The sequence below is a fragment of the Lytechinus pictus genome, chromosome 10 (genome assembly GCF_037042905.1).
Source record: "Lytechinus pictus isolate F3 Inbred chromosome 10, Lp3.0, whole genome shotgun sequence".
Taxonomy (NCBI): domain Eukaryota; kingdom Metazoa; phylum Echinodermata; class Echinoidea; order Temnopleuroida; family Toxopneustidae; genus Lytechinus; species Lytechinus pictus.
Window position 1 is genome coordinate 26,846,580 of NC_087254.1, and position 25,611 is coordinate 26,872,190.

Genomic DNA, 25,611 nt, shown 5'->3' on the forward strand with positions numbered 1-25,611 from the left:
AAACCCATCTCTTTCTTGCTCTTTTGTATACTTTATAATTTCTCTATATTCTCTCTCTTCATTTCTCTCTGATTTTCCCACTGCCTCTCTCACTTTCCTACTCTCTGTCTGTCTCATTCATTTTTCCCCACTGTCTGTCTGTCTCTCATTCATTTTCCCCGTGTGGGTCTATTTCATTTTCCCCTCCCTCTCTCATTTTTCCCATTGTCTGTCTTTCATTTTCCTCACTGTCTGGCTGACTCATTTTTTCCACCAGTTTCTGTCTCATTCATTTTATCACATCCTTTTGTACTTATAAATATGATTGAGCAACCTTTAATTTTAAAAAGTACAAACAAGCGCAGTCTGATGAACATTGTAAGGTACATGTGCAATGTACTTACATATTTATTTCTGACCCAATACATGTAATGATAACATTTCTATATCGCACTAACTGCCTTTTGACTGCTTCACCGTATTCTAATACATTTTTCCATTTTATAGTTAGATTTGGATTTCACTCTGACTCTGTAATGATTATTGAAGCGCTTCCTCCAGTTCAACCCAAGATGCTTAACTTAATTGAAATTAGCCTATCTGTATTGAAAAAGACGTCTGCTATGAATCAGTTGTTGAATATATTTCATCAATAGATTTCTTGGCTTTCAGTGTACAGGCAGTCTAGCTGTACATACAAGAATGTCACCCCCCCCCCCCCCACACACACACACCTTGATAAAGAAAAATGTACCCCCTGTGCTGCCACGGGTAATTGCTGCTAGTCTATCATAACACCTGTATCACCGTGGTCACCACAGGCTTACATATTGGGAGAGCTTGTGGCCATTGACCCCCCCCCCCCGGAATTTCCGCGACCTAGACAGAGGGGAAAAAAAGGAAAGAAAGTAATAAAGAAAGAAAAAAAGAAAAGGGAACATTTGTGAAATATGTTCTCTGAATATAACATCGAAACCTATCACAAAATCAGACAAACATTTCAAATTAAATCCACATTTTTGTGTCAATACGCTACTGATGGTCACCTCACACCGTGATCTGCGCGAGGCACCATTCATCGACCGTTCACTTAAAGCTCAGTGCAGACACTTTTATCCTACGGCGGCCGTACGCCGAGTCAAAAACAGCTGTTTTATTCATTTTTATTAAAACCGCCTATATATAGCTGGTACAAAAAATTATGTTTTCGACTCGCCGTACGGCTACCGTAGAACAAATGTGACTGGGGTATTATAGTCGTTATAAAAAGGTGTTATGCAATGAAGACGCGGCATACGCGAGATGTTATTATTAAAAAAAAAGATGTAACGTAATGTGACGTAATTTAACGTAAAAAATGTAAATGTAATGTAATATAACCACCCCCCCCCAAAAAAAAAAACCTACCATTTAATATAATACCATGTAGTACCATTAAAGAAGCTAAAATAATTAAGATGTCCATTATTAGAAATAAACTATTTTAAGAGACCTCCCCATTTTTGTCTATCGTCTCATAAACACAATTAAAACGCTTACAGATACCTATTGTTGGAAATAATACATTTTAAAATAATATATTAAATGAATAGTGCAAAGCCTTTCAGATATTTTGAAAAGATCGAGGCCAGTGCATTGAGGTGAATAAAACATTTTCTTAGCATTTAGTATGTACAATGGATGCACCAGACTCTTGATATTCCTCCCTGCTAATGCATATATCCTTGAAGTTTGAGAGCGATGACAGTTTGGCTCCTCCAATCCAGGAGGCGTATTTCGCCTGTGCTGGAACGACGACGTTGACGGTCATGTCTGAGGCGAGGGCGCCGATCTCCTTCTTCATGCGGCCAGCCATTCCTTTGAATTCAGCGCAGCTTCCAGAAATAACGATGTTGGCGTACAAGGACTCACGGACGCCAGCATCGCACTTCATGATACTGTTGTTGACGAACTCATGGATTCCGGGGCTGTCCATTCCAATAAAGGCCGGCTGGAAGAGGGTCTCTGGGCAACGGATGCGTTCCGTACCAATAGTGAGGATTTGGCCATCGGGAAGTTCGTATGTCTCCTCGAGGACAGAGGGAGCTGTATTCTGCATTTCGTCGTTAAAATCTTGTGCGATGTAGCAGAGTTTTTCTCTGACTTTTGCTACGATTTCACGTTCAGCTATATAACAAAGATAAATATGGATGAAAAATACGTTTTTAGAGCAAATTAGAAATTAGAAAAAAAAAGTCCCTTGCAATAATGATAATACCACCAGGAGCAATGCTGAACTATGGACGACACCATGATTCGCTACCATTATATAATGAATTTGCCCAACGGGAATTCCGAAAATCCCTATGTGGTGACGGCCACTCTCCTTTACACTGATGAGTAAAATTGTACTAACGGTTAGTTACCCAACAAACATTTACGTTCCCCTCTCACCCAACATTAGTTTGATTTTTAATTAAATAGATAAGTGGGCCTATCCCGGTATACCTGCATACCTGTAGTAGTGAAAGAATAGCCAGATTCGGTGAGGATCTTCAACATGTAATCGTTAAGATCACGTCCGCAAAGTTGCACACGGATGATGGCCTCCAAGTTTGCCTTACCGTTGATTACAGGTACGGCGTTACAAACACCCTCACTAGTTTCAAAAACCATACCGGTGTCAAGCCCAACGCTGCGGAGCGAAAGCTCTGGCTGGCTGGCGAGGTAGAGGGAGGGCACTTTGAAAATCTCAAACATTACCTGACGAATGATAATAAGCATGATAAGGTTCAAGAATCACTGAGAATATCATAGTCATTGTAACTCACGAGATTCGAATTTTGTCCTATTCTAACTATGCAGTTAATTCGAATTGCCCTGATTAAACTAAGAAAATAAAGACATAAATCATAAAGAAGTTGAAACTCAGTGATACTTTTAGAACACCTGGGGAAACAATTCAAGTGAACTTGGAGAGAGGGATGAAACTCACATAGCAAACAACATAGCCTACATCACAATTCATGAATTAATCAATATTATGTGAACTGGAGGAAAGAGAGATCTCAAAACATTCTGCGCGGATTGCAAATGAATATGTTATAAAAAAAAATCGGTGAAGAATATTTGAGTATTTAAAACACTTTTTTTTTATTTTGGAATTCAATTTTTATCGCAGAATAGAAGAAACAGAGGGAGAATTTACCCCCATCATATTTCAGGTGTTAGAGTTGAGGTCATCGTGGCTATGTTACGTCTAAAGCTGTGTATAAGTAACGTTTAATTTACCTGAGCCATCTGTTCCCTGTTTGCCTTGGGGTTTAGAGGGCACTCTGTCAACAGAACTGGGTGGTTGTCTGGTTGCACCTGAAGCTGATTAGAAAAGATGTGACGCCAAATTTCCTCCATGTCTTCCCAATGGGTAACGATACCATGCTCGAGGGGTAATTGTAGGGTAAGGATACCTTTCTTGCTCTGAGCCTCGTCTCCAACATAACATGACTTCTGCCCCATCCCAACCATAACACCCTGGTGACGAGGTCTGCCAACGATGGTTGGAAACACGAACCTTGGCTTATCGTCGCCGGCATATCCGACCTTTGTTGTCCCAGATCCGTTATCGATAACAATGGCTTTACCCGACATTGTGGTCGATTTGATTGGATTTCTGAAAGATAAGAAAAAATGTGATAAAACATTTATAATTGTCTCTATCAACCATAACGTTAAAAGCTTGTGCAGCGCCGTGCCGTGGCATTATTTTTTTTATTTCAAGCAGTGCGCAAATTGTTTGGACCAAATTTGCGACCCCAGGGGACGCGGTTCCAATATGACCCAACATGATTATCTTAAGTGTATGTTAGACCCAAATCGTTCAGAAACATGAATTGTGTATTTTTATTTGTATGATTTTACCTCGCTTATGGTAAGAATAAAGTCGCCGACGATTTCAATTGAAATTTTTTTTAAAAAGGTTGTATATAGCAACAGAATATAAAAGAATTTAAAAAAATGACAATAGGCTGAATAAGAAAAAAAAATGATGTTGATTTCTTTAATTAAAAAAATAAACAGCAGTTCGGTTATTTGGTTAACTACAGCATAATTTTGATTTTACGTTTAAATTATCATAATTAATTAGTGATTACGTTTTTTCGAAGAATTTGATCTTACAGTTTAGCAGATTATTCAACGTCGATTTTCGTCGCAATCGAGCAGGTGACGACCGAGATCATAAGCGGGAGTGGCGCTAAATGAGCTCTTGGGGCTGAATGAGTTGTATAATGCAAAAATACATGTTAAGATAAGGCTGTTCTGACTTTCTCAAGCAAAGGGACCGGTCACTTCATGACGTCACAGCGATCCGGAATTAAACGAGGATTACGTTGCCATAGTTACGTCATATGCTCTTTGGTCTCTTTATACAATAAAATATTCTATAGATTGCTTTGAAGTCAATCGCACAGAGTAAAAAAACATCCAATTGACTAAGAGGGATGGACCTTGCAGGAACGCTTGATAAGAAAAACTTATCTTGTTGTCACCGATGCTTGCTCCAGTCCAGTGAGCCCAAAACGTTCGAGCAGCAGAAATATCGGACTTTCTCACTTGACTGGTCACGTCAAAGGAGCGGTCGAAAGCTAGCCCGCAAAATCGGGTGCCATGCAGGTACAAATGGAAAGTAAAACTAAAATGACAGACGTGAGGTAAGGCAGAGGCATACCAAAATTATTTTATATTTCGTCAAATTATCGGGTGTGCCGGTGTGCAAATCCCATTGGCATCGGTTTATTAAGTCAGAAAAATAAATCAATCAGTGGAGGAAACATATACATGTATAGAAGGTCACGTGATATGCTATACATGTACTATCATTCCGGGGAGCGTTTCATGAAAGGAGTTGTCGGACGTTTTATCCGACAAGTCCTATTTATCCGACAGTTACCATAGTAACACTGCTTCTTAGCCAATTAACATCAAGGAAAGTTGTCAGTTCTGACAACTTGTCGGACAAAGATGTTGATGAAACACTCCCCAGGTCTTGTTCAGGGGGGGGGGGCATGCGGGTCGAGCGGCGCCCATGTTTTTTACGTATTAACGGCGCCTATAAAAAATCGTTTAAACATGATTATTCATCACGTCGGAAAATCGGGGATGGGGATGTCCTGAATTATCTAATCAGACGATGCATTATCATTGGTCTTAGGGAGACAAAAGTTGCATTTTTTATTTAAAGAAACACACGCGCACACCCGCACACACAAACAAGGCACAGGAAAATAATGCGCGTGCGAAGCGCGAGCCGATTTTTTTTTCTATTCTGGCTTGAAATCGTAGCCGGTTAAGATATTATCTCGTACCGTTGTGGTCGATCCTTTCACGGTTGAAGAATGACTAATGCCGAATTTTATCGACCGCGGGAAAAGGGTACAGAGGCTCAAATGCGAAGTAATGACGATATAAGCAGTAAGGGGGATAGAAAAGTATTTTACCGCCCAATGCCAATTCGTCTACTATCATTTGGTTTACCATCAGTTCGTCCACTGTCAACGTGATCTAAGTGCCATTTCGTCCACTCACCATTTCGTTTTATAACCAGTTGATCCAACATATAGCCATTTTTAGTCCATATACAATTTGGTTTAATTCGACTAAGTGTTAGGCCCATCCTACAAGTCACAACTCAAAGCGGCGACCGACCGATTAGTAGCCTGCTCGAGCGCCGCTGGAATTTAGGCATCACCGAACGATATTTTTAGAAGTCGAGTGGCCTTGTGCCCGGTCGATTGCCCATTACTCAAGGCCAAATCTGGGTCAAATCTGGGAACTTATTAGTTTGGCGTCCGAGCAGTGATCTGCTGACGATCCACCGAATCCCGGGCGGTACCCCACCGGCCACCGGCATATTTTTAGGTAATCGCCCGTCCGAACTTGAATTCACCGCGAGATCATCGACCGATCTCTGACCGGCCAGCGGCCGGCGCGCCGATCACCGCTCAATAGCTGTTGATCTAACGAGTTCAATTTTCGACCTTAATCGCCCGTCCGAACTTGAATTCGCCGCGAGATCATCGACCGATCTCTGACCGGCCAGCGGCCGGCGCACCGATCACCGCTCAATAGCTGTTGATCTAACGAGTTCAGTTTTCGACCTTAATCGTTCGACGGCGACCGATCGATTACGTCGGCGCCCGGACGGCGACCAACCGGGCGCCCAGCGTATTTCGGGCGGCGAGTGAAAAGTGAGTAGGCGCCAGTCGATGCCCGGGAAAAAATTTGCTAAAAAATCGCCGTCGGGTCGCCGAGCAGGCTAATTTTTGGAGTTGTGACCTTAGTCTTAATTAGGCGAAATGAATGAAAATAAAATGGATATTAGACCAACTGAGACTAAATAATGATAGACGAACTGGTGATTAGACGAAGTGATGATTGGACCAAATGATTATTGGACCAAATGGTTGTTAGACGAAATTTTGATGGACGGAATGGCATTAGACCAAATGATGGTTGACCATGCGTTAAGTGGACGAGTTGACAGTGGACGAAATTAGCAATTTGCCCTACTTTTATCAAAATAATGAAGAGAAATGTAAATTTAAGGACTGATTTTAGGAATTCATAAAGAACAGACATATATCACCAATCCACTAATTCGAATCAAAACACGGGCAGAAAATGTTTTATATTAGCACCTAAAATGTCCCCTTTTCTGATCTGAATATAAAAAAATTTCAGCTCGAGCTTTGCGCTCGCGTTATTTGTTTAGCGAGACAGGTACGTATCATGATTACAAAAATGTGCTTGATATGTCCCTTTTTAGGTCTGAATATCAAATTTTTCAGCTCGCACTTCGCGCTCGCATTATTTGATCAGTGAGATACATATCCGTTTAATGGCACTGTCCTTAAAATATCTCATTAAGTCAGTATACCTGGCAACTAAGCGCGCGAAGCGCGCTCACTAAGTGACTCAAAATGTTTGCTGGTGCCCCCCATGCCGTGACCCATGATACGCATAGTTGATAAGTACCATAGGTATTTGTTTAACAATTTTCTTAACGTTTCGTTTGATAGAAAACAACTAATGCACGTCTGATGAGGACGGTATAAGGGCAGTGTACCAAAGTCCAGTGCGATATGTAGTAAAAAAATTATATATATAGCTCAAGAATGCGAAATGCAATATGTCGATGAGCGTTTTATATGTTCAACGGAAGTTTGTCCGAACCCCCCCCCCCCCCACCCCCGCCATCATTGTCACATGATGAACTGGGGAGAATATACTAAAACACACACTATTTAACTCTAAGAGAAGTACGAAAAATTATATAAAAACAAACCGCTGCGTAAATATTTAGAGAAGTCTGTAAAAAGAAAGAAAAATAGAAAGAAAGAAAGAAAGAAAGAAAGAAAGAAAGAAAGAAAAAAATAAATAAATAAAAGGCAGATTGCGTCAAGCCTAGACCTAATCACATTCTCTAAACTAAGATGCAAATAGTAGATAAGATTAAATCGAATTTATTGTGAAATGATTTGCTACAAATCAAAGGAGTAGTAAGGGAGAAAGAGTAAAAGTGGGGAGGCGTGAGGGGGGGTCAGAAAGAGAGGGACATGTCATGCATGTAGAGAGACATAAAAAAGTGGGGGAGAGAGAGGGTTAGAAGAAAGCAGAGAGAAAGAGAGAGAGGGAGAGAGGGGGGGGGAGAGGGGGAGAAATCCCGAGGGGGCCAGTCAAATATATTGCTGTACACACGCGTGACCACAAAAACGCGTTGAAAGGGGTATTTTCTCAGTTTTGGGCGCAGGCCGCGCGTGCACTCGTAAAGGGTATCAAAAACACCGATATTTTTTTAAAAAGGGGTGGTTTTGAAAGACTGGTCAAATTGTCAATCGCGGGGTCAAACGTATGTAGGGTATGTTTTTTCCCCAAGCTTTTTCCACGGAGTCATCATGGTCATATTCTGGCGACAACTTGTTTAGGGGCCAAAATATGTAAATAAAGCCCGCGAAAAACTTGTTTAGGGGGTTATTTTGCACACAGAGAAAAACTCATTTAGGGGGTGTTTGGAATTACTTGGTCACGCGTGTGTACAGCAATATATTTGACTGCCCCCCCCCCCCGGGGGAGAAATAGGCCTATAAAGATATAGAAAGGGTAGGGTGGGAGGGAGGAAAGGAGAGAGGGAGGGGGAGAGAGAGAAAGTTTCGCTTTTGAATTGAATATAATTGAATTCATTTCCCATTTTCCATTAGAAATATACGACATCAAGAATATAAAAAAAAAATATTAGAAAGCATAAAAATTAGACATTTGCAGATGATGTATCATACTTTAAAAAATGCACAATAGTTCGTTTCATATATACATATAATATGAAGAAAATTGGATGCGCATGAAAGCAGTGTGCTTGTAAAGTTGGGCCACCCAGAATAATATAAATCAATAAAGGATGACGAAATACATCAAATAATTGTGTGGAATAATAAAATGAAAAAAAAACTTTCTACTTGCGTCAATGCGCTGAACCAATCTTGCTTGTACTTACCAATATCGTTGGAGGGGGATGTGCGCTGTCCGAGAGCTTGCCTGCATGATGAACAAATTGGCACTGGTCACTGACTCAAGTACTCGATCCCCTGGATGAAGTCATCGAAGCGATAGGCACGTTAAAGGGGTACTCCGGGCTGAAATATTTGTATCTAGATACATAATGTAAAATTCACAAAGCAAAATAATGAATATGTCATCGATGTCGTATAACAAATAACAAAGTTATTGAATTTTCAAGTATAGCAATATTTTGTGAGAATAGTTACATGCACGTCATCACGAATATTCATAAGGTGGGCTGATGATGTCACATCCCACTTTACTTTTTCGTATGTTATTAAGTGAAATCATAATTGTTTCATTTTTTCATACACGTGTGAATAATGTGCCTCCTTTATATTGAAATAAGTTGCAGCAATGAATGTCTATACTAAATCAGTTGTCAATTCATTTTTTTTTCAGTTCTTGGAAGAAGAATTTCGTATAATAAAATACAAAAGAACAAGTGGGGATATGGCATCATCAATTTGCTTAATGAATATTCATGAAGACTTGCTAGAACCGTTTCACCGGAATAATGCAAATCTTTAAAATGTCATAACTTTGTTATTCCTTGTACGATTTTGATCAAATTTTCGGTGTTTTGTTTGTTTGATTTTTCTTTATCTGTTTAAATCATATAATTTTCAGCATCCCTTTAAACCTCATAAGATAATTTCTTACAATAAATCAAACGCCTCATCGAAATCAAGCAATTGGTTGAAATAAATAAGCGTTTTATACAAGGTTATTCAAATCAATGCGCTCAAAATAACAGGTTTGACATCACAAAATCATTTTTTTTTCCTTGACTGTTTTTTTTTTCAACACGCTTGAGTAGGGTCACCTCGGTAGCTCTGAGCCAAAGAGGGCGGGAGGTAAAATCACTGAATCGTTTACTTTAGCACCCCGGTATAGATTATCCTTATTAATGTGATCAATCCAACCGTAAACATATATTATGTATTATCCACGAAAAATCTAGATTCAATAAACACGGCCTTGGAGGAGAGAGAGAGAGAGAGAGAGAGATAGAGGGGGAGAGAGAGGGGGAGAAGGGGAGAAAGAAGAGAAGGGGAGGGGTTACAATGAAAATAATTGTAGACATTAGATTGCCTTCTATAGTCAGATAGTAATATACTATACAAAAAAATTATTCTTCTTCCCATATTACTTTTCTCTTTCTTTCTCCCTCTTTTTCTCTTTCCCCCGTTTTTTTTGCCAGCCGATTGGTGGGAGCACGTGCCCCCCCCCCCGTAGTTATGCCACTGGCTGCATACTATGATTGCTATAATTTCAATCATATATGTTGATTTAGTTTGGAAGATTGAAGGGGCGCGGGTGCTGTTAAAAATTAGTTTAAAAACAGCGTTCTACAGTGCGTATCAAAAAAAGTTTACACTTAGAAAGAATCCTGTAAAATTATACATTTGTAATATCTTGAAGATTTTCCACATTTTAACATTGGTACAGATCCATTTAAGCAAATGACGATATAACTGTCGAAAAATATTTCCGATTGAGTGAGCACCACTTACTTTTGAAAAGTTAGTGAAAATGATTTGCGCAGAACTTCGAAATATTATGCGAATAAAAGTAGACCTTAATCATGAAGAACACGTGGAATTTAGCTAGTAAAATTGATTTGAAGATATAATTTACCTTTTTTAACTTGTTTCCTTGCCCAAAACACTTCGAAGAGTGCATTGCGCCCCTCCCCACTCCCCCACACACCGAGGCCATCGTGACGATGCTTTACATTGAGCTGTGATGAAATGGCTTAGGCTTGATTTTCGAAAAGTGTGGAGAAACAAGTATTAAACGAAAAATGAAATGTAAACCCACTTTAGATGATAAAAACTTAGTGAAAAAATGCTGGAGATGTCTGATATAAACTTTTGTTCAGATTCAGTTATGTCCTCAGATCCAGCTGGCACAGAAAGTGTAAAGGTTGTGCTTACTAAGAATTGAAATTTCAATTTGGGTGGCAAATTGTTACAAAATGCTTGAATGCATCCGTTTTATTTGTAATGACTAAAAGTGCAGGGAAATGTATGAGAAATGTTTCGCAGGGTTAGTTTGATTTCGCCCTTTCCCCTTGATACAGCGTGAAAACGAGCATTTCTGCGCAAACAGATTTATTCGAGCTTTACAAAAATGGACAGTGCTCACTCATGTGTAACATTCTGTCAAAACTTTTACTTTTATTTGATAGATGAGACTCAAACCAAAGATTACATGTGAAAAATTACCCACATGTTATATATTTTTAATTCCCAGGGCTTTTTCAAAGTAAACTTTTTTTTTGATACGCACTGTAGTTCCAGATCAATACTTCCGTCCCAAGCGTTTCGATCTCTATTGGCACAGGCTATTCCACTCCAATAAGCAATAACTGTCGATTACAATGGCGTAACCACGTGCCCCCCCCCCCCCCCATTGGCTGGCAAAAAAAAACGGGGGGAAAGGAGAAAAAGAGGAGAAAGATAGAAATATGTAGTCAAGGTAGTGGGGGAAGAAGAAAATATTACATTATGTTATATGTATTATATTACTAGTAAGAAATATGTTTTCATTACTTTAAAAAAATGATTAGTGCCGATGGCCCGTATTCTGAAGTCGGGTTTAACTTAAACTCAGCTTTAAAGTTGTGGTTTAAGTATGGATAGCCAATTGTTACATAAATCACTACAGTAGAGATATCATATTTCAGCTCATTTTGCTCTCAAATCATTCATAATTGTCTAGAGAGTATAAATAGATGATTGTCTTCACCATTGAAGAATCAGAAAAAGCAGAGTAAATATAAGAAACAAAAACTTATAAACAATAAAGATTTTGATACTTTTGACTTCCAATAATTTTAGCACAGAGTTAGACCATGGTCTAAGTTAAACCTGACTTCAGAATACGGGCCTAAGTGTTCGTCACTCTTGGGGCTCGCAATGTCTGTTGAGATGAATGAATGAGATGAATAAACCCGTTCAAGGTGATTTAAATGGTCTTAAAACATATCGTTTTCAGGTCAATATACACATATTTCCTCGCACTTCGAGTTTGTATTAGTTTATGTAGTGACATTTGCTTCTTTCATAAGTAGGCCTACTTAAAGTGATTGCCCGCTTTTACGATCTGAATGTAAAACATTTCCAGACCGTGCTTACGCTCGCTTAAGTTGATTGGTGATACAAATCCCTTCATGAATTCCTAAAAATCAGTCCTTAAAATGCCCCTTTTCGGTCTGAATATCAACAAATTTAGGCTTACAAACAATAATTGTATGGCATTCTCTCGCTGTTTCTATTTTCATTCCAGGCATCGATCCTTGAAAGGTGATCCAGGCCACTGATTTCCTATAAATGATATTTGTTCATTCCTGGCTCACTTGGCTTACCCTGGAAAACAAGTTTTAAAAACATAATTGCAAATAGTTCCAGATCAGTTCCCCCAGTACAGACGATGCTTTTTTTCTCCTTAATCTACTTTTGTAGTTCCATAATCGTAAACATGTTATTTAAAACCCTTGGATATCGCAAGATAAAGTGATTGAACAATGTGCTTTACATTTTATACAGGGAAGGTGCCATTGTATCTTAAAGCGGAAGGGGAGGGGGCCCGGGGGGGGGGGGGGCAAGACGTCTGGAAGATGATGCCATTTTTTCAAACTGTTCGTATTCAGGTTTGATAAATACTACCCCCAATGGCCCCGGGAAGCGGGGGTGTTGAAGCCCCCCCCCCCTCTAATTTATGCCGGGGGTGCTTTGTGTATTTTATTTTCCATAAGCGGCACCCCTGGTGTGTCAAATTGGAAAATAAAACCCAAGTGACCTACGTTTTCATCGTAAATCCCCCCTTATTTTTTTTCTCAAATTTCTTGTATTAAACGAAACTGACCTTCATTTTGTCATGAAACCTTTTTTTTATTGCTTATCAAATTTGTCGGGACCAAAATGACATAAGGCTTCATCATATTTTCAAACTTACATCAGCACCCCCTGTAAAAAATGAACAAAAAAATCGTTTCCAGGGCCCTGACTCCCCCCTTCCTGCTTCACATGATATGCTGATCACTTTTTAGTTTTATACTAGTAAGGTTTTCTTGCTTAAATACTGTTGCGTCTCAAGAGCCTCTCTCTTGTCCTGATGTTTTACAATGTATGCAAAATCATTTATCAGTGTTTTGTGCCGGCTTGCTTCATTGTGTTTTGCGCTGATGAAGTAGCAGTACCAATACATCATGATGTTGATTCATGAATAGCACCATCTACGACGATAGTGTGCAGTTGAACTTGCAGCATTGCAGACAATTTTCTTTTTAAACTTCATTTACTACGGAGCCTACGGAGCCTTTACAGTGCCATCGACTTGACGACTTGGCGAGATACTTTATCTTGCCATGTCGACATAATAACCTTATTATGTCGACATGGCGAGATACGTTTTTTCGCCAAGTCGACTTATTAAAAGTTATATGTCGACATGGCGAGATACGGTATCTTGCCAAGTTGACTTATAAAACGTTATATGTCAACATAGCGAGATATTTTATCTTGCCAAGTCGACTTATACAACATTATATGTCGACATGGCAAGATATGAAGTTTCCAAGGCCCGGCGAGAGTCCAAATATTCCACTCCAATAAGCAATAACTGTCGATTACAATGGCGTAACCACGTGCCCCCCCCCCCCCCCCCCCCCCCCATTGGCTGGCAAAAAAAAACGGGGGGAAAGGAGAAAAAGAGGAGAAAGATAGAAATATGTAGTCAAGGTAGTGGGGGAAGAAGAAAATATTACATTATGTTATATGTATTATATTACTAGTAAGAAATATGTTTTCATTACTTTAAAAAAATGATTAGTGCCGATGGCCCGTATTCTGAAGTCGGGTTTAACTTAAACTCAGCTTTAAAGTTGTGGTTTAAGTATGGATAGCCAATTGTTACATAAATCACTACAGTAGAGATATCATATTTCAGCTCATTTTGCTCTCAAATCATTCATAATTGTCTAGAGAGTATAAATAGATGATTGTCTTCACCATTGAAGAATCAGAAAAAGCAGAGTAAATATAAGAAACAAAAACTTATAAATAATAAAGATTTTGATACTTTTGACTTCCAATAATTTTAGCACAGAGTTAGACCATGGTCTAAGTTAAACCTGACTTCAGAATACGGGCCTAAGTGTTCGTCACTCTTGGGGCTCGCAATGTCTGTTGAGATGAATGAATGAGATGAATAAACCCGTTCAAGGTGATTTAAATGGTCTTAAAACATATCGTTTTCAGGTCAATATACACATATTTCCTCGCACTTCGAGTTTGTATTAGTTTATGTAGTGACATTTGCTTCTTTCATAAGTAGGCCTACTTAAAGTGATTGCCCGCTTTTACGATCTGAATGTAAAACATTTCCAGACCGTGCTTACGCTCGCTTAAGTTGATTGGTGATACAAATCCCTTCATGAATTCCTAAAAATCAGTCCTTAAAATGCCCCTTTTCGGTCTGAATATCAACAAATTTAGGCTTACAAACAATAATTGTATGGCATTCTCTCGCTGTTTCTATTTTCATTCCAGGCATCGATCCTTGAAAGGTGATCCAGGCCACTGATTTCCTATAAATGATATTTGTTCATTCCTGGCTCACTTGGCTTACCCTGGAAAACAAGTTTTAAAAACATAATTGCAAATAGTTCCAGATCAGTTCCCCCAGTACAGACGATGCTTTTTTTCTCCTTAATCTACTTTTGTAGTTCCATAATCGTAAACATGTTATTTAAAACCCTTGGATATCGCAAGATAAAGTGATTGAACAATGTGCTTTACATTTTATACAGGGAAGGTGCCATTGTATCTTAAAGCGGAAGGGGAGGGGGCCCGGGGGGGGGGCAAGACGTCTGGAAGATGATGCCATTTTTTCAAACTGTTCGTATTCAGGTTTGATAAATACTACCCCCAATGGCCCCGGGAAGCGGGGGTGTTGAAGCCCCCCCCCCCCTCTAATTTATGCCGGGGGTGCTTCGTGTATTTTATTTTCCATAAGCGGCACCCCTGGTGTGTCAAATTGGAAAATAAAACCCAAGTGACCTACGTTTTCATCGTAAATCCCCCCTTATTTTTTTTCTCAAATTTCTTGTATTAAACGAAACTGACCTTCATTTTGTCATGAAACCTTTTTTTTATTGCTTATCAAATTTGTCGGGACCAAAATGACATAAGGCTTCATCATATTTTCAAACTTACATCAGCACCCCCTGTAAAAAATGAACAAAAAAATCGTTTCCAGGGCCCTGACTCCCCCCTTCCTGCTTCACATGATATGCTGATCACTTTTTAGTTTTATACTAGTAAGGTTTTCTTGCTTAAATACTGTTGCGTCTCAAGAGCCTCTCTCATGTCCTGATGTTTTACAATGTATGCAAAATCATTTATCAGTGTTTTGTGCCGGCTTGCTTCATTGTGTTTTGCGCTGATGAAGTAGCAGTACCAATACATCATGATGTTGATTCATGAATAGCACCATCTACGACGATAGTGTGCAGTTGAACTTGCAGCATTGCAGACAATTTTCTTTTTAAACTTCATTTACTACGGAGCCTACGGAGCCTTTACAGTGCCATCGACTTGACGACTTGGCGAGATACTTTATCTTGCCATGTCGACATAATAACCTTATTATGTCGACATGGCGAGATACGTTTTTTCGCCAAGTCGACTTATTAAAAGTTATATGTCGACATGGCGAGATACGGTATCTTGCCAAGTTGACTTATAAAACGTTATATGTCAACATAGCGAGATATTTTATCTTGCCAAGTCGACTTATACAACATTATATGTCGACATGGCAAGATATGAAGTTTCCAAGGCCCGGCGAGAGTCCAAATATCTCGCCAAGTTGACATATAACTTTTTATAAGTCGACTTGGCGAGATAAAATATTCCGCCATGTTGACATATAACTTTTTATAAGTCAACTTGGCAAGATAACGTATCTTGCCATGTCGACATATAACCTTTTATAAGTCAACTTGGCGAGATACCGTATCTCGCCATGTCGACATAATAAGGTTATTATGTCGACATGGCGAGATAAAGTATCTCGCCAAGTCGTCAAGTCGATGGCACTTTAAAGGCTCCGCAATTTACTGTGAAAGGGAATGTTTCGTGATCATGTCATAAGCGAGTTGAAACTCTAAAAGGAAGCTGATTCCAAGAAAATGTCAAAACTAAAATATTTAAATTGGAAGTAAAATAGCAAACTTGTGGAATTCTTAGGTTTCCGTGTGAGTGAAAAAAAAACTTGATACCTCACAAATCCAAATTTAAGGGAAATATGTCATTTGTCATGGATACATATCGGCCTGAAAGAGTATCTTTTCCCGAATAATTTGATACCATGTTTTTTGGTTTGTCACGTTTCGATGATCAGGAGGTTGCGCCAAAGTAAGGCTTGACTGCTGTAAATGCATCCAGATGCCAATGATGTTGTTATCCTACAAGAATAAGGAAACATATTCGCAAATCCATTTTTAATGAACTTAACTTGAGAATTGATACTAAAAAGTGTTTATTAAACAAGTTTGATTTGATTATTGAAAAGATGTGAATTGCAAAGGATTTTAATGCAACCATTGTAGGATTTTGGCATCCTTGACACCTGGATTCATTCATTGCAGTCCTGTATAACTTTGGCGCAAATAAGAATTTACATCACTACAGAAAATACTTACTGATTATGCAAGCGTAAAGACAATCCACATAAAATGGGTATCAAATTATTTGGGCAAGATAGGCCCACTCTTTCCAGCCATATCAATGATTATGTGTTCATGGCATATTTTTTCCTTCAATTGGGAATTTGTGAGCTGTCAATTTTTTTTTTACTCACAGGGTAGTACTAGTATAAAAAACTAAATAAATATGTGTAACTGATTTTTTTTAATGACTTTTATCCTTTCCTTAGATTGGCTCGCATATTAAAATGAATGCGAGTCATTCTAAGGTATAAGGATAGAAGTTAAGAACATGCTTGCAAGACAAAATGTTTGTTATCTTGGAATGTAAAGGCGTAGGAGCTCGGGAAAGGGGAAAATTCAAGTAAAGTTGATGACTTTTATTTTGTAATCAATTGACGCATTATTGATTGGAATTGAAAGATTGCTTTCTTTTTCCTTCATGCAGTAGGCCTAATGGGTTTCCATTCTCAGAACTTTCTCTCCAGACCCCTTCCCCTCCTTTTGGACGTTTGATTTTAAGTAAGTGTTGTCATTACAAATCAATATCTTTGAAATTTCTATTCTGTTCTGCCCATTTCTGTTTTTTTTATTGCTTGTTAATTGACTTATTATTTCGGGGGTATTCATTTATTATTCATTATAACTTTGTTTAATTTACTCACCCATTTTCACAGGAATGGGGGCGTAAGGCTTTGCTGAGAACTAGAATTTTTTAACGAGGTAATAACTTTCTTATCATGATAGTTATTAATTCTTGATATTAACCACGATATGCTTAATTGCCATTCAAAGCACATCCTGGCCACAAACCACGTCATATTCTGGATTATCGCTCGTGCGTGCTTAATTTCGATAACGTCTTTTCGTGGCAAAAGTGCTTCCTTGTGAGAAAACTATCAGATGTATCAATATATGATTATGAATATTTATACATTTACGAATGTAGACATGGCATGAATGAGAGTCAAAGCTGTGTGTGCAGATGATTGTGAGATTTTTAGTTGACCGCTTTCTGTATATCATGGCAATAGTTCAATGTGGGATCGATTCACGTAGATATAGTTTGTGAAGTTGAAAACTAAAGTCGTAGGAATCTACGGCATATTTCCATTTGTCTTTATTATCGTTATTCCATGAAGCTTTATAAGACTTCGAGTTATACCAAGCCTCTTCACAACATAAAAATAAACTCAGTTACTATATATTTAATGTATTTACATTGTGATGCTAACATGGATAATGATTGAATAGTTCCGCCATGCATGGTAAAGTAAAACTCTTTTGTATTGCAATTTACACGAGGACGAGCCGAGTGATTACATGTGCTTATATTGCCCTCAATAAATTGATGTACAAGTGTTTTTGTTTCATGATCATTCTAAACTCACCTTGTAAGGTTCCGCGTATTAGTATTTCGTTTTTTGTGATCTATAGTCATACATTTGCAAGATCATTATCATCATGGCCTGGATTAAACACAAACCCTTTAATGCTCACACCTTCTTTAAAAAGTGAACACAAAAGCGAATGTAGCAAGGAATAATGGGTTACCAAACTCGTTCCAAAAGCAGTTTTCTCTTCTAAGAACCCACCTTCATTCGTTCCTTTCGTCTATCAAGTTAATTCGTTCCCCGGTGGGTTCTTGTGCTTTACATTCAGTTTCCATCTGTAATAGTGAGCTGATATCCATTGATATTTCAATCTGTTTTCCCTCGGACCGTCGACAATTAAAAACATTAGGAGACAGCGGATGAAAAAAGATACTCAGATTGCCATATTGTGGCATGTTCAAGGGGTCCTGTCTTTTCAGTTCATGCTATCTTTAGAGTTAGGAATATCTAACTCCAGTTTCCAGAGAAATACTAGCTGTAAGTATTATCAACTTATGTAATGGTATACCGTAAAGATATACCATGTGGAACTTGAAGAAAGAGCTCAATGCAATGACACAGTTCGACCAACGAAACGGACTCCAAACCGACCGATAGAGTATTACTTAGAGTAACCTAATAGCTTTGGTCTGTCTGATGGGACATTCTTCCCTAGCTGACAACATGACGTAGGAGTAAAAATAATCCCGAGGAAATGGGAAAACTATATCACAGATTCACAAGGAAACCTAATATCATAAAAATTCAAGAAGCCTGATATTCTAAGATATGCTACATGGAAAGTGAAAGTGGATATTATTTAATTGTGGTCTTCTGCAGAACTTTGTAATATAATTTCCTTTTTATATTCCCCCTTTTTTCCTCTTGTTATATTTCGTTTATATTTCCCTTTTCATATTGTACTGCTGCAGCTGCAGTCGCTGTCGCTTACATGTGTAATGATGATAATTATATTGATGTTTATTTTTAATCTATGCCCCCCCCCCTCCCCGCCATGATTTGGATCCACCATTAATGATGATGATGACAATGGTGCAGAACTGATAAATTATAGATTTTTTATCATTGATTATTTTGAATCAAATTATCACGTTAAATTCAGATATATATATAAAGATTAAAGTTTAGTTAAACAGTGTGACGTGAAATTCGGTTAATATAAAAAATACCGTCAGAGTGGTTATAATGCTTTTTTTTTTCCTATCTGGTTAATTCTAAAGTGCTACTTGGCTTCATTGTGTCATGCCATGTAGCTTTGATCATGTATCGCATTCGTTGATAGAATAGACGTTTCTGTATTTTAATTCACGTTTTAGAAAGACCAGTGGCGTGCCTAGGACAAGTGGCGCCTGGGGCAAGCGCTAAAATCGCGCCCCTTTCAAAGTGAATATATATATATATATATATATGCATACACACACGCACGCGCGCACACCCAATCACACACACACACACACACAATAAGGCCAAAAACAAGATGAATAAAACAACTGTAGAGAGAAAAGTTGATCAAATTTTCGCCCATAGGGCTTCATCAGGAAATGATGAATTTATTAGTCAACAGCACCAAGAAACGCAGTGCGCAAAACGCAAAGCGTAAAAAACAACGCCCTAAAAGGTAAAACGCGAAGCGCAACAGTACAAAAGAAAAGAGAGATAGAAAGAGAGAAAAAAGAAAGAAAGGGGAAGGGAAAAAAAGAAGGAGAAAGAAGAAGAAGAAAAAGCTGGGAAGACAAAAGGAAGAGAGAAAAAAAGGAAAACGAAAACGACTAGAAGAAAAAAGAGAAAGAGGGAGAGAAGGGGGCAGAAATAGAGGACAGCTGGGGAGAAAGAATTAAGAGAAAAAAAGAAGAAAACAATAGAAAAAAAAAGAAAAAGAAAGGGAAGGATAACAGAAAGAAAGGAAGAAAACAAGAAAAGGAAGCAAGAGAGAGAGAGAGAGAGGGGGGGGGGAATCAAACCACGGGAAAGGAGTGGAAAGACACATTCATTCCATCAGGTTGGAGAGAGCCGAGTGAGTGGATGAGGCGTTCCTCTTTCTCTTTCCTTGCCCCATCTGAACGGAAACCAGTCAGAAGAACGCACACCTTGAAGTACCCGATGTTATGGTCCGGTGGGTAAAATGATGGGCTACCGGCAACCCTGCTGACTTGATCCTGATGGAGAGAAGATGTTCCGTCACTCTGTCAGCAAGCCTCTTCATCGTTTCTCCGATGTAGATCGCCTTGCACTTGGAGCAGTAGATGCAATATATGCAATCTTTGGTGACACATGTGAAAGAGCCGTGGATATGCCAGGTACCCTTTGGTCCGGATATCTCTGTCACTGGTGAAATGACCCCACACGTGTTGCATCGAGGTCTTCTATATATTATATATATATATATATATGTATATATATATTACACTTAGTGAACACACAATCAGGCAAAACAAAACATAGCATCAATGCGAGTGTGAATATTTAAGATTCCAAGTTGATTATTTTGTTAACTACGCAATATAGATGCAAGCAGGAGGGGTGAGCTAAATTTTGTTAGATACTCTTGAAAGGGGGAAATTTTAAGGACTATTTGTAGGAATTCATGAATAGGAAGCACCTTAAAAGGGAAAAGTTAATGATTGTTTTTAAATATTGATTAAGAGGATTTATTTCTCCATTTATCAAATCAGCGCGTGATGAAAAAAATGACAATAAAAAAAATGTATTTCAGAACCGTTTGTAAGAATTGATAAGAGTGCAAACCCGCAGCTAAAGATGAAAAGTTATTATTTTTGCGTTTGAAAAAGGCGTGTTTGTTGGAATCCTACAATAGAATAAGTAAATCACTAATCAGAAGTTGCCACGAACATTCATCACTGGGTAAAGACATGCAAGATTCATATTCTAAATGTGTTGGGGCAATAATCACCTTCAGCGGTATTCTTTTTCTGCGCCTTGATTCCTTTGTCTTTTCTCTTCATTTTTTCCTTTTCTTTACTTGCGCCCCCTTTTCCATTTTTTTGCGCCCCCCCCCCCCCCTCCGAAAGTGGGCACGTGCTCCTCTTGCCCCCTGCTAGATACGCCACTGAATAAGTAAAATACAGGGCTTTGGAAGGACGACGAACGACAAAAACAAGGTTATTTCGCTCGCGCGCGCGCGCGTGTGTGTGTGTATCTAAGGGGGTGCGCGTGTGCGTAATGATGTGCATGCATCCGAATCTCGCACTCAGACTGGATTCCTTGCGTTAGGCATCGCCGTGATTGGACGCCTCTCTCAGCAATTTACGAACATCTCTAAAGTGTCACGATCCCCCGCCTCAGAGTAACTTTATAGGGACATTGAAGTGGTTCTGGCCGAGCAACGGCTCTTCATCCATCGATTTTCCTCCGTTCAGTAGCAGAGCATTCCTTGTCTTTTGCGTCACGAATAGCGATTAAACTCATCAAGGTAGCATAACCTTCCCCTCTAGCCACCACATATAAGCTGTTTGTAAATTTCAGATCAGGCAACGTAAATAAACAAGAGAGCCGCAACCTCACGGAACAACGAATGAAAGATAAACGTTTACAATTGTTTACTTTCCTTAGACAACTTTTGGACGCTTTTGGCGAATTTGTTTTGTTTTTCATCAATAGCAGTTATTGTTAAAGCTACTTGACCTTGCAATAGGAGGACATTTCTACTGGATTAATTATATTTAAAATCATCTGTCGGATTGATTTTACACCTAATTATCCACAACATGAATTATTATGCTCAACTGATCCCGGACGCAGCCTTGTTATACTATGCTAAATGTAATGCAGCAGCGATATACTATTTCACAGTATAAACCTCTTACGGAAAACTTGGGAGCAGCGAGCTGTGGATGATACAACACATTTTCTTTTGGATATTAAGAGATCAAGGAAATCCCAAGTGGAGTCAACCGATAGTATTGATCTTTCAAAGACCCACCAGCGGGACTACCATGACTATACAGAATTTTTGAAATAAAGTAAAATTTCATCGCCGTCTTCACTTGATCTAAAGGTGGAAGATTCTTATCATTTCCCTTGACAACACAGAATCAAAGGAACAGTTTTCAAATCGATATCTACTTTAGATGTAAAACTGTCAAGTCTTTGGTGAACCACACATGGACAGTGTACGTGCACAGACTTACAATTTGCGCTTTAAGTATTAAAGTATTTCGAACTTCAGGCAGGTGAAGGGTTTTTACTCGATGAAATCTTGCTTCAAGCCATTTGAAAGAAGCACCTGCATGGATAATAAATATATCTCTTTTCATCTGATTAGAAGGAGGAATACTATCTCATAATGATCTGTAGATGTGATTGACTACTGCAGCTGGAGTAAGACTCTTGCATCAGATTGTCGTTTGTCTCTAGAAACTTAGTTTGTTCTTTAATACTTATTTCGAAAGTAACCCTTTTTCGATTTAACAATGGCGGGAACTCCTTGGCTATACAATTCGCTGCCTAACATTTCAAGCAACAATTCATTTTTAAGCAATTCATCTTTGGAGGTGGATGATGATGTCATGTTCAATTCGTTTCTCGTCTCCGGATTCCTGTGTATCTTCGTTGTTGGTGTCTTTGGAAATAGCATTGTTATTTTGCTGACATTCCGACCAACTTGCAGTGTAAGTGTTAACACTATCAACACATACATCGTCAATGTTGCCTTTTCGGATTTGTTATATATCTTTGGCTGTCTGTTTTACACTCTAACGAATTACAATCAGAAAGGTTGGATGTTTGGAGATATCGGTTGCAGGCTAATTTTGGGTCAGGATATTTTAACCATGCACGTGAGTACATTTATCCTAACTATCATGAGTGTGGAGCGATATGTTGCAGTCGTGCACCCGATGATCTCCTTGCGCTACCGAAGCGTTGGCTTTGCTCGTCGGATCAGTGCCGCGGTGTGGTTTACAGGTGTGGTGATTACTTTGCCCATGGTGATATACATGACCGAGGTGCACATCGGTGACAGGGATAAGTACTCATGTACTTGGACGCTGGAAGCTGACCGGTCTCTCCCCAACTACATGCTCGCTATCTTTCTCATCACATTCCTCATTCCCTCTATCATCACTGCCTCCGTTTACATCCTTCTCCTGTTCCATTTTCTAAACCTGGTCAGTCCCGCCCATTCTGCCAATCGCCGAATCAAACGCTCCAAGCGCAAGGTGGCCCAGATTATCTTCGTCATCGTATTCATCTTCTGGGTTTGCTACATTCCCTTCTGGACCTACCAGCTGATAATCTTAAGAGACGTGAACTTTGATTCTAATAACATCATGGGACTTGTGACTTTGGTCCTGTCCTATCTAAACTCCTGTGTCAACCCTTTCCTATACACTCTCCTACCCCGACGTTACAACATGTGGAAGAGAATATGTAGCAGTCGCAGCCGACGGACATACACTCCAGTGCATGTCCAGCTAGGAGTCGTCAAGAGATTAGGCCATGCCCATAACGGACACGCAGTCCTATGAACGTTACGTCGGGTGCAGTTACCTGCACCCGAAACAAGTTCATCTAGCACCTCATGAACTCTTCTCAGATATACCTTTTGATCGGCCTATACATACATGTGCCTTTCTCCACTTCCTGGGAACAGAAGATATATTTTTGATTTTTCATCGTTCCCTCTGACCCCATTAAATTTGATACTTACTAGGATATTATATTAAAAGATATAAAGCTCTAGGTCCCCACCAAAAATGCCACAAGTCAAGATAATCACAATGACGGGTCAAACCTTCAATTTGGCGATATACAGATTACAATTGATAGATGCTAGAAATATATCTTAAATGCAATATCATACTTTTACGGGAAACTGTATAATTTCATTCCTTGAGGTCTTTGTGAAGATGTGTTGTGAGGTGTGTAGTTTGTGTATATGTAGAAATGATATATTAGATCGAATTAACATTTTATAAATGACTAAGCATGTTACCAATTATTTTGTATCGTTTCTTTTTACTCCGATCATCAGTTCTGAATAAAACAAATAGGGTGTATTCTGATAGCCATTGTTTAGTTAAAACTGTGCTAACTTAGACCACACTTATATGGAGTGACAGTTGTCAACTCATTCACCAATTGAAAATGATTTTTATTTTGAGTGAAAAAAAGCGTAAGAATTGGAAAACACAAAAATATTGGGAATTTAATGAATAAATGGATACATTATTCATGTTATATTGAAGAAATATTATGAAGACCATGACGTGGGGTTTATAATTATAGTTTATACCGGATTAAAACCTATGTTTAATCATCAGAATACCACCCATCAACTATAACTTACAAAGAAAAGGGTATAAACATAGGGATGTGTATTTATAAAAGTAAATTGTATTATGAATTACATTGTTCTTTACTATATTTTCATGATGCTTTCATAATGTATCTATTATAACACTTTCTATTACGTGTTTTAACGCAAGGGAGTATGCTTATTTGCACATTTTGGACTTTATCTTGATTTCGAGTATAACTGTTACTGTTTTTACTATTGTCAACAGCGCACAACTGCAAATTTAACTTTTGTCACAAACAAAAAATAATAACTTCAACACTTTCTAATGGATGTAAATCAACTAACGTAGTTCGAATAAAGATTGCAGTATTCCACTATAACCGGCTTCTTTTATCTTTCCAACATCTGAAGAATAAATAAATCCGGTTACATCGGAATACCGCCGTCTTCATTGACCTTTTCCTTCCATTAATATTTTAGTTCTTTAATATACTGTATACAGTTTGCTCTTTAAGACAATCGTTCACGATATGCACAAGCTGGAAAAGGATACGATAATATAATGGATGTCCTTGTGACGCCCCCTCTCCTCCCCCCAAAAAAAATCCAGAGGAGTGCTTTTGAAAATCCGTTCTTAAGTTACTCATGAATGATTGCCATTTCTTTTTTTAAATGACATCCCCACATTTTCTTGTGTTTAACATAACAGAAATTCATTACCTTTCAATAATCCGAATATTCTTTTTGACAAAAAATGTTACATTTTCTAATCAGAAAACTGTCGTTACCGTTTCCAATTTTAGATTTAATATCAAAATTAGCTGATAGGAATAATACTGAAGTGAGAATCTGCTTTAGCACGCAAGAAGGGCCAGCAGCCGTTCAGAAAGTCGTGTGTATCTTATGAGCGTGTTTATCAAATACCATCCAATATAGTCTTTCGTATATACTGCACCCACTTCTCTGCTTATAATCAACAAACGAATAGTTAAGGAATTCTCCTGACTTCTATACTCATCAGTTATGTTCGTTGCTCTGTTTGCTTTGTATTGTGCTCTCTTGATGAATTATCGAATAGCTGAGATCAGGCTTTACTTGTCATTATGTTTGCCATTGCCTGTATTAATGTGTATTCTATTACATTTCGTGTTACTTTTAAACTCTTTTAAAAATATTTTATATGTGATCGTGCATGCATTTTCAAATTTGATTTCTTGTAATTCTTCCTTTTGTTACTATATGCTATTTGAATGGGTGCTGGTCAGTATTATTGTTTGATTGATGTAATGAAGTCCGTTACCATACATGCAAGAAGAGTTGTTATTACTGCTTTAAAATGCACAGGTCACATACCAACACAATTTTTATTAAACATGTATTTATTTTGCTATACATGCTCATTGTAAAATGAGGGGGAAAATGAAATAAAAATGAAAAGTGACAACAAGTATAATTGTTTTTGTTTGATTTGATGTTCTTTAAAGTTTATTCTGGAATGTATCCTAATCGTTGTTTTCAAGGGGTAGGCGAACGTTTTGTGAAGAATGTGAATGTCTAAACATGGTATAGTCCACAAAAGTGCGTCAAACGCACGCGGAAATTTAGAAGCTTCAAAAAATCGTTCGTGAGAGTCGTTTTCATTCGTCGCATATTAACAAAAAAATCTCGCG

General features: G+C 38.4%; 2 protein-coding genes across 7 annotated transcripts; one reads left to right on the forward strand and one right to left on the reverse strand.

The window, feature by feature from the left end:
* Nucleotides 1–344: 344 nt before the first annotated feature.
* LOC129269383 (actin, muscle-like) lies at nt 345–9,364 on the reverse strand. Of its 6 annotated transcripts, none has more exons than XR_010294887.1 (5): nt 8,507–8,578; nt 3,250–3,628; nt 2,475–2,721; nt 865–2,145; nt 345–736 (listed from the first exon to the last, which is right to left on the reverse strand). XR_010294887.1 is itself a non-coding variant. In XM_064105695.1 (5 exons), the coding sequence occupies exons 3-5, from the start codon at nt 3,604–3,606 to the stop codon at nt 1,637–1,639; spliced, it is 1,113 nt and encodes a 370-aa protein (XP_063961765.1). In that variant the 5' UTR covers nt 3,607–3,628; nt 8,507–8,660; nt 9,235–9,364; the 3' UTR covers nt 345–1,636. The 6 variants fall into 6 exon arrangements, 4 of the variants coding, with proteins under 4 accessions (XP_063961765.1, XP_063961764.1, XP_063961767.1 ...); XR_010294886.1 differs by having other exon boundaries at nt 345–713; nt 787–2,145; XM_064105695.1 differs by adding an exon at nt 9,235–9,364 and having other exon boundaries at nt 345–2,145; nt 8,507–8,660.
* Nucleotides 9,365–20,981: 11,617 nt separating this feature from the next.
* LOC129270045 (urotensin-2 receptor-like) lies at nt 20,982–25,376 on the forward strand. The gene has a single exon (XM_064105698.1). The coding sequence runs from the start codon at nt 22,113–22,115 to the stop codon at nt 23,166–23,168; it is 1,056 nt and encodes a 351-aa protein (XP_063961768.1). The 5' UTR covers nt 20,982–22,112; the 3' UTR covers nt 23,169–25,376.
* The last annotated feature ends 235 nt before the right edge of the window (nt 25,377–25,611 follow it).